This window comes from Rhinichthys klamathensis, unplaced genomic scaffold (assembly GCF_029890125.1).
Source record: "Rhinichthys klamathensis goyatoka isolate OS25496 unplaced genomic scaffold, OSU_Roscu_1.1 h1tg000274l_1, whole genome shotgun sequence".
In the NCBI taxonomy this organism is placed as follows: Eukaryota; Metazoa; Chordata; class Actinopteri; order Cypriniformes; family Leuciscidae; genus Rhinichthys; species Rhinichthys klamathensis.
The window spans coordinates 1201747-1211856 of NW_026606793.1; the positions used below are offsets into that span (position 1 = coordinate 1201747).

The window sequence follows — 10110 nt, forward strand, 5'->3', positions numbered from 1 at the left end:
TTCTACTGGTGTTGACCACAGATGTACAGATGTTTATCTATCTATCCAAATCTATCTAGATATGTATCTCTAATCTATCTATGTAATTAGAAATATGTATCTACAATCTATCAATGTATAGATATCTGTATAATATGTATCTCTAATCTATATGTATTTAGATATGTATCTATAAATGTAGGCCTATCTATAATCTATGTATTTATATATGTAGCCTATCTTTAATCTATCTATATATGTATCTATCTATTAATCTAGCTGTCTATATGTATATCTATGTATCTATTAATGTGTCAGTATATGTATACTCTGTCTCTAGCCTATCAGTCAATGTGTTGTGTAAATTTAAATGTAAGCCTAAATATAACTAAACAAATCGCACTATAAATGTCACTATATCACCAAAAATCTCAAAATCAAACTCCTCTCACAAAAACCCACGAGGTCAATATTGATTTCACTTTTATACAGATGTGCGATTGTGTGGTTTGTTTCCGACCGTGTGTGTCAATCAAACGCTGATTCGGCGGATCACACCTGATGAAACACTTGTGAAACACGTCGAGGCTTCGTTTGGCCATAGTCACGTGACGTGTGTTTTGAATCACGCTTCGGATCAGTGTTTCGAAACATCTGCGCTTCGGGATCTCGCAAAGCTTCGGAACGACTGTTTCGCGTCAGCCATCCCTACCGCTAGGGGGCGCGGGTGAGTTTCGAGCTCGCACTGTTTCACTTTCGGTTCTGTCCGTTTCTGCGTTGAACACAAAATGGCGAAGCACGCTGGTAAGGTTTGATGATTAACAACAAAATATGTATATTAACATGTTAAACGGGTCTATGATATGTAGGAAATCAAATCTCACTACTTACGCAATTATTTATTTATGAATTATTCATTTAAAGGAGCGTTTAAGAACGGAGAGTCCGACGGACGGTGACACACGCAGGGTGCATTAAAGTTAAACTTTACTGATTTTTAAGAATAAATTGGAAGCAAACAATGCATTGGCACTGAGTGTTTTTGTTATGTCGCTGCCACTTCAATACAAGTATTAAAATCATTGTTTGCCTCAAAAAAAGTTTGCAGAAAAATGTCAGGCCTTTTATTAAAACGAGGAAATGTATAGGGTTAACATCTAATATGTTCATTATGAAGATCAAAACCATGCACGAAATAACACCAGTAAATAAATGCAAACAGAAATAGGCACATGTGAATAATAGAAGATTAACAGATCTGCAGCTGTAAACAGATTGTGGGATATTTGTGTTATTTTCTGTCATGTTCTTGTTCATTTTAATCCATCAGTGAAAAAGCTTGTTTTCTGATATGCCTAATGTTCAGCAGATACTCTAACAGTGTGTGTGTGTGTGTGTGTGTGTGTGTGTGAGATAGGCAGAAAAAGTCCAGATTTTGAACGCCCCGACAGTAAGTCCATTAAATGATTATTTCAGTGTTTGATTTTTCTCTTTAAATGTTTTTGGTTGGTTTTCTGTTTGTCTTTTATGTTACTATGTGATATATGAGGACATTAATAAATGATTATGCTAGTGCAGAAGTTAAATGCAGAAAAAGTTAATAAAATGCACATGGAAGAGACTTGTCTTAAACTTTAGGGTTGTTGATATTATTTATGTTGTAGTGCAAGTCATAATGTTCAGCAGATTCAATAACTGTGTGTTTTACTGTGTTGTTTTGCAGTGAGCGAAGATTCAGATCGGCTCAAAAGTAAGTCCATCTAACAGAAAAGTGTGATATAGTTTTTGTAGGGGGGAGGGGAGGGGGGGGGGGGGGGCTGTACAGTATACAGGCTGAGTTCTTTATCATAAAATAACATTTTCTTATGCAAATATACACTCACCGGCCACTTTATTAGGTACACCTGTCCAACTGCTCGTTAACACTTAATTTCTAAGCAGCCAATCACATGGCGGCAACTCAGTGCATTTAGGCATGTAGACATGGTCAAGACAATCTCCTGCAGTTCAAACCGAGCATCAGTATGGGGAAGAAAGGTGATTTGAGTGACTTTGAACGTGGCATGATTGTTGGTGCCAGAAGGGCTGGTCTGAGTATTTCAGAAACTGCTAATCTACTGGGATTTTCACGCACAACCATCTCTAGGGTTTACAGAGAATGGTCCGAAAAAGAAAAAACATCCAGTGAGCGGCAGTTCTGTGGGCGGAAATGCCTTGTTGATGCCAGAGGTCAGAGGAGAATGGCCAGACTGGTTCGAGCTGATAGAAGGGCAACAGTGACTGAAATAACCACTCGTTACAACCGAGGTATGCAGCAAAGCATTTGTGAAGCCACAACACGCACAACCTTGAGGCGGATGGGCTACAACAGCAGAAGACTCCACCGGGTACCACTCATCTCCACTACAAATAGGAAAAAGAGGCTATAATTTGCAAGAGCTCACCAAAATTGAACAGTTGAAGACTGGAAAAATGTTGCCTGGTCTGATGAGTCTCGATTTCTGTTGAGACATTCAGATGTTATAGTCAGAATTTGGCGTAAACAGAATGAGAACATGGAACCATCATGCCTTGTTACCACTGTGCAGGCTGGTGGTGGTGGTGTAATGGTGTGGGGGATGTTTTCCTGGCACACTTTAGGCCCCTTAGTGCCAATTGGGCATCGTTTAAATGCCACGGCCTACCTGAGCATTGTTTCTGACCATGTCCATCCCTTTATGGCCACCATGTACCCATCCTCTGATGGCTACTTCCACCATGTCACAAAGCTCTAATCATTTCAAATTGGTTTCTTGAACATGACAATGAGTTCACTGTACTAAAATGGCCTCCACAGTCACCAGATCTCAACTCAATAGAACATCTTTGGGATGTGGTGGAACGGGAGATTCGCATCATGGATGTGCAGCCGACAAATCTGCGGCAACTGTGTGATGCCATCATGTCAATATGGACCAAACTCCCTGAGGAATGCTTCCAGCACCTTGTTGAATCTATGCCACGAAGAATTGAGGCAGTTCTGAAGGCAAAAGGGGGTCCAACCCGTTACTAGCATGGGGTACCTAATAAAGTGGCCGGTGAGTGTATGTTAAGCTTCAGCACAACAGTGAACAACATGAAAACAAATATGATAAGTTAAAAGAGAAACCACTAAATAGAGACAAACAAACAGATTGTGCATCAGTCACAATCATGTAAAGGAGAAAATGGATGAATGTATTATTAGTGATGCACTATTGTGCAAAATAGCCTCAATAGGTTAAACGCAGTTAATTTGAAAGCATTACTTCCTATGTCCAGTAGATGGAAGTCCTGCTAAAGTTCACTGCAAACAACTACCTGCATCTCATATCATACATTACCGTTTACCCCTACTGTTTATTCACCTGTTTATTTAAGGGAATTAAAATTTTCTCTGGAACGATGAAGGATGAATCACAACTCTGTATAAAGATGTGTAAAGGACAAATATACTTGAAATTATGTTAGTCCACTAGTGCTTCTCACTTTTTTCTCATCTATTTTTTTGAAAGATTTGTTTTTAAATTTGACATTTTTATTTATTAGTAGGCAGAAACTCAGTAGGAAGTACTATATTATTGTTCTTATATCTTACATCATGTAAAATTCTACAAAACAATATGGAAGTAAAATAATGCCAAATGTTTTTGAAACAAAAAGCCTCTTGAATTGCACTACTTGAAAAAAAATATGCATTGCATTAACCATTCTTGCATTTTAATGCATTGTATTTTTAGGACTTGCATTTTTTTATTGGCTCAAATTCGACATGCATTCAAAACATTTCAAACACATTTTCATTATTAAAAATTCAATAATCCATATTCACCCTTCATATTTCACTTCCAAAATATTCAAACTGATTAAAAATACAACCTATAATATTCAACAGGCAATTTTCGGTCCATTTTATTTCGCTTACACAAATTCAGTGGTTCAAATTCGACAGTAAATTCAACATTGACATCCAGGAACTGCAGGAAAAGCAGTAGATTACCGTGCATAATCTCCATCTGTTGTTAGTCGACCTCGCCAGCAGGGGGTGCAAGCGCGTGTTGTTGAAGAAGACAAGAGCAACAGTTAGAGCAAGCCATTCATTCATAAAAACTAATTTATAGAAATGTGTGTAGAAATCTATTTGTGATTATTATGAGGGCTGTTTTTATGTTTAGTTTGGTGTCTTCACGGTGTTACATGTATGTCCTGTGTTTCCCCGTTTAGTGTTTTTGGTTCAGTCCGGTGTCCCAGTTTTCCCGCTCCTCGTTTGTGTTCAGTTTCTTCACCTGTGTTTAGTTAATTTGCCCCAGCTGTGCCTTGTTTCCCTAATCTGTTCCCTGTGTATTTAAACCCTGTGTTCTCCCTCATTCCTTGTCCGTTCTCGTTTGTATTAAGACGTGAGTTGTGACTCCTAAGTTTTGTTTAAATAAATTCCTGTTCTCCTGTTCCTGGTCGTCTTCCTCGTGTGTCCTCCACCACGTCCCGTGACAGAAGAACGGACCCTAAAAAGGAAAAGAGATGGACCACTTTGCAGCAGTCGAACTGCTGTGCCTCGAGCAGAAGGACCGTTCCCTAGAAGAACATTTGGAGGAGTTCCTCAACCTAGTACCAGCTACTACCTTCCCGGACAACTGCCTCTGCAGCTTCCTGCATGCCAGCCTGAACACCGCCACCAGAGAGCAGCTGTTCGGGGAGGGCCCTCGGTGGTGCTTCCCCGAATATGTTGAGTGGTTATTGGTGTCCTGTGATTCGCCGCTCACAGTGGGCCCTGCCGAGCCTGAGCCCGAGTCTTGTCCTACCGAGCCTGCCATCAGGTCTGTCTATGGACGCTAAGGGCTGGTGTCCAGCCAGGCAGATCCTCCATTAAAGGCCACACGAACCGCCAAGAAGCCCGCCCCGCCAAGATCGTCCAGCCAGAGCCCTCACCGCTGGTCCCGTCCAGCCCAGAGCCCTCTTCGCCGCTGGTCCTGTCCAGCTCAAAGCCCTATTCGCCGCTGGTCCTGTCCAGCTCAAAGCCCTCTTCGTCGCTGGTCCTGCCCAGCTCAAAGCCCTTTTCGCCGCTGGTCCTGCCCAGCTCAAAGCCCTCTTCGCCGCTGGTCCTGTCCAGCCCAGAGCCCTCTTCGCTGCTGGTCCTGCCCAGCTCAAAGCCCTCTTCGCCGCTGGTCCTGTCCAGCCCAGAGCCGTCTTCGCCGCTGGACCTGCCCAGCTCAGAGCCCTCTTCGCTGCTGGTCCTGTCCAGCCCAGAGCCCTCTTCGCCGCTCGACCTGCCCAGCTCAAAGCCCTCTTCGCCGCTGGTCCTGTCCAGCCCAGAGCCGTCTTCGCCGCTGGACCTGCCCAGCTCAGAGCCCTCAGAGCCGCTGGTCCTGTCCAGCCCAGAGCCCTCTTCGCCGCTGGTCCTGTCCAGCTCAGAGCCCTCTTCGCTGCTGGACCTGTCCAGCTCAAAGCCCTCTTCGCCGCTGGTCCTGTCCAGCCCAGAGCTGTCTTCGCCGCTGGACCTGCCCTCAAAGCTCTCTTCGCCATTGGTCCAGTCCAGTACAGAACCGCCTTCATCACTGGTTCTGTCCAGTCCAGAGCCCTCTCTTCACGTCACGCCTGCCGAGCCAGACCCTCACGTCACGCCGGGCCAGCCAGAGACTGTTCACGTCCCGTCTGCCCAGCCAGAGACTGTTCACGTCACGTCTGTCCCAGAGCCTGTCACTCTCCCCAAGATTTTTTTTGGGGGGGGGGGGGGGGGGGGGGGCTATAGGCCTCCGTCCGCCATGGTCACCCGAAGGGGCGTCTTCGCCATGGCCACCCGAAGGGTCTTCACCGCCGTGGCCTCCCGAGGGGTCTTCACCTCCGTGGCCGCCCGAGGGGTCTTCACCTCCGTGGCCGCCCGAGGGGTCTTCACCTCCGTGGCCGCCCGAGGGGTCTTCACCGCTGTAGCCTCCCGAAGGGTTGTCTCCGCCGTGGCCTCTCGAGGGGTCTTCACCGCCGTGGCCTCCCGAGGGGTCTTCACCGCCGTGGCCTCCCGAGGGGTTTTCACCGCCGTGGCCTCCCGAGGGGTCTTCACCTCCGTGGCCGCCCGAGGGGTCTTCTCCTCCGTGGCCGCCCGAGGGGTCTTCTCCTCCATGGCCGCCCGAGGGGTCTTCACCGCCGTGGCCGCCCGAAGGGTCCTCTCCGCCATGGCCGCCCGATGGGCTCGCTCCGCCCTGGCCACCTGCACAACCTGCTCCACCCTGGCCACCTGCACAGCCTGCTCCACCCTGGAGGCTTCCTACTCCAGATAGTCCACGCCCTCGTCAGCCTCCAGGGCTCCAAGCAACTGAAAAAAGCACAAATGTCAGGGCATGTCAAAACATCTCAAGGACCCCAAAAACACCTTGGACCCCAGAGGGTTAAAAGCCCCGAGTCAGCTGCCAACAGTAGATCATTGGTTATTCTGACAAGAGCAGTCTCAGTCAGTGCTATGGTGGGGACGAAAACCAGATTGGAATTGTTCATAGAAGTTGTTATTAGAGAGATGTTCATGAATTTAAATTGCAATACACTTTTCCACTACCTTAGAAATAATTGGTCAATTTAAAATTGGAAAAAATACGAAAATTATCAAAATGAAATGGATCACCCCCTGGTTTCTTAAGTATGGGAGTAATAATAGCAGATTTAAGAGATGGAGATACAGAACCAGAAACAAGTGAAGCATGAACAATTTTAGTGATCAATGGCGACAGGGCTGGTTGTTGCTGGTATATTTATTAAGTAACAAACAAACACAAACTACAAACAAAACCCGCTCGTTGGGGGGAAACAAGAACAATAAAAGGGAGGATCAGGAAACACAAGGAACATGGACAACTTGGACAACGAACCAGCACAGGACTGCAAACACAGGGAGACTAAATAGGGAAACAAACATAAGAGGGTAATGAGGCAGGCGGGTGGGACAAATTAATCAATAATGAGATAACAAGATGGGCGGGGCTAGACAATTGACAGGAGAGCACATGACACAAGGAAATACATGACAAGCCATGTGCTCACAACAAACCAGACTAAACACAAACACATGACAAACCGGGAATGTCAGAGCTCTGTCACCAAACCAGATATAAACCAAACAGAGGTGACAGAAACCCTGACACTGGTAAACAAGCTTTCACTAACTGGCAAATCGAAGATTTAGATTTACCTATCAGACCCACTAACTGGACTAACAGGAGTCATTGTGAAAATTACCCGTGAGTAATTGCTGATGTACATTTCCAACCTTAGATGTAAAAAAAGTCAAAAAGCGATCACATAAGTCAGTGGAATACATATCATATGGCAAGGAATCAGGTGGTTTAAGTATATTGTTTACCACCAAAAAAAGAGACCTGGAGTTCCCATTGCTAACTCCAATTACATTGGAGTAGTAATCAGATTTAGCTTTGGACAGTACATTTTTAAAATTTTGAAGGGGAAAATGACTGTATGGTTTTGTCAATATGATTAAATGTGATTTATATAATTAGATGAAAGCAAACTTAATTCTTTCAAAAAAGCTAATTAAAGTGACGTTCTCTTTCACAGAGCCTGATGAACAACATGATTTAAACGATCTGAGGATTGTCCTGCTGGGAGTCTCTGGTGCTGGAAAGAGTCCAACAGCAAATGCAATACTGGATCGAGAGGCATTTAAAGAAAGCAGAACCAGAGAGAGTGAGATACAGAGAGGAAGAGTAGAAGACAGAAACATCTCCATCATCGACACTCCAGGATTCTTCAACTCTCAGCTGACTGATGAAGAGCTGCAGAAGCAGATGATGAAGAGCCTGTATCTCTCCGGTCCTGGTCCTCACGTGTTCCTGCTCATCCTCGACCTGGAGACGTGCAGAGAGGAGCCGAGGAACGTTGTGGAGCAAATCCAGGAGTACTTTGGAGAGCAAGCTATGAGGTTCACTATGGTGTTGTTCATTGGAAGAGAAAAAATATCCAAAAAAGAATGGATTCAAATCATTGAGAGTGAAAATATTAAAGAGCTGCTGAACTACTTTGAGGGAAGATATCAAGTGATAAACAGCAAAAGTGAATGTGATTCCTACCAGATCACAATGCTCTTAAAGAGTATTGATGAAATGGTGAAGAACAATGGAGGACAGAAATACAGCCATGAGATCTACCTGAAGGAAGATCTCAGGAAACAGATGGAAAGTCAGGAAGAGATGGAAGGACTGATACAGAAGATTGCTAGAGAAAGATCACGTATAAAATTGGGTGAATATTTAGCCTTTTGGGGTTTTATTTTATGATTTTCATGTAAAAAAAATTATAATAATAATTCAACACGTTTACAAAGTAAACATTGTGGAAATCCAGGTTTTTCAACACAATTGGAACCCTGGTTCTTTGATGGGAAAATAATTGTTAAGGGGGTAAATTAACTTATTTTATATGCTTGTTCTGTCTTATCTTTAGTCATGTTAAGTTATCTCGAGGCCCTCTGAGTAAAGGGCCCCTATTGAGCAAAGACAAAATGCTAAGTTATTAGTTGTTATAAATGTAAATAACATTTAAATTCCTCTCTCTTTAACAGATCTGAGGATTGTGCTGTTGGGTAAAACTGGATCAGGAAAGAGTTCAACAGGAAACACCATCATCGGCAACTTTAAGTTTAATCAAGGTGTGTCCGCTGAGTCTGTTACAAGACAATGTCAAAGACATGTGACTGCAGTGGAGGAGGATAAAATCATCTCAGTGATCGACACTCCAGGACTATATGATACGTCAATGAGTGAAGAAGAACTGAAGAAAGAGATTGTGAAGTGCATCTACATGTCTGCTCCTGGTCCTCATGTGTTTCTGCTGGTCATCAGTCTGGGTGTGAGATTCACAGAAGAAGAGAAGAAAACAGTGAAATGGATCCAGAGAAACTTTGGAGGAAAAGCTTCTCATCACACCATCATTCTGTTCACTCACACTGATCATCTGAAGGGGCTTTCATTAGATGAATATATCAGTGACAGTAATGATCTCAAGGCTCTTGTTAATGAGTGCGGTGGCAGATTTCACTCATTCAACAATGAAGACATGAGTAATCGCTCTCAGGTCACAGAACTGCTGCAGAAGATTGATGAAATGGTGAGGATCAATGGAGGACAGCACTACACCAATGAGAGATTTCAAGAAGCCCAGAGAAGAATTGAACGAAAGGCTTCAAAACAACATCTGAAAGACAATGTGCAAAAAGCAGTAAAAGTCATGGGAGGAGTGGTAGCAGTAGGAGGAGCAATAGCAACAATAGCAATGGCAATAGCAAAATAAGGGCCATCATTTATCTGATTGAACAACAAAGGCCAAATCTTCATACACTAATTTCTAATTCCGTTCTCTAAAAGATTTGATGATAATAGGATTTGAGTTTTTTGAGATTGCCATGTTCAGTACTGGATAGTATGTGTATTGATTATTTAATCTGTATTGTGATTGTAAAAACCTGAAAATATATCTCTCATTTACTTCCTGAACAAAAGTGCTATTTTACAGACAAAGTAATTTCTCTAAAAACACATTCAATACATTTACTTTTTTTAATACAACAATTCTTTCTGGTTCTTGAATCTGATTGGCTGAGAGCCTTTTCCAGCCGTGCGATATTCACCCAGTAACAGCACTCTAACCGTTGCTAAGTTGGGGAGATTTAATATTCAACAACAATATTGATCTGCCTGCTTTGACAACATTATATAAGAACTGAACTGAGCTGGACTGTGATGCTATTTTCTTCTAGAAACAAGCTTTTTTTGCATTATTTTCCTGTTATCTCTGTAAAGCTGATTTGAAACAATCTGTATTGTAAAAACCGCTGTATAAATAAATCTGACTTGACCGTTTCACCGTTTGTTTTCCTCCGCTTGCTGCGACTGACGGTCGAGCAAATCCATCTTTTAAAAAAAAAATACTGTTCGTTTTGTTAGGCGACAAAGTATTTATTTAGACCTCAAACATGTCACTAATATATAATCATTGTGCCTATTTTACAAACTATTGAGACCTTTTCTCAGATGTGAGCTCCAGGCCATCAGCGGGTGTTTAGGGCTCATGTTCCCGCAGAGAACAGCGTCATCTAGGCCAGTCCTTCGGGAATTTGCC

General features: G+C 43.3%; 1 protein-coding gene across 1 annotated transcript; it reads left to right on the plus strand.

Moving 5' to 3' along the window:
- Positions 1-752: 752 nt before the first annotated feature.
- Positions 753-9402, plus strand: LOC130102566 (GTPase IMAP family member 8-like). The gene is made up of 5 exons (XM_056268521.1): positions 753-783; positions 1397-1429; positions 1703-1729; positions 7552-8235; positions 8555-9402. Exons 1-5 carry the CDS (start codon positions 768-770, stop codon positions 9280-9282), a joined length of 1488 nt encoding a protein of 495 aa, XP_056124496.1. The 5' UTR covers positions 753-767; the 3' UTR covers positions 9283-9402.
- Positions 9403-10110: the final 708 nt, after the last annotated feature.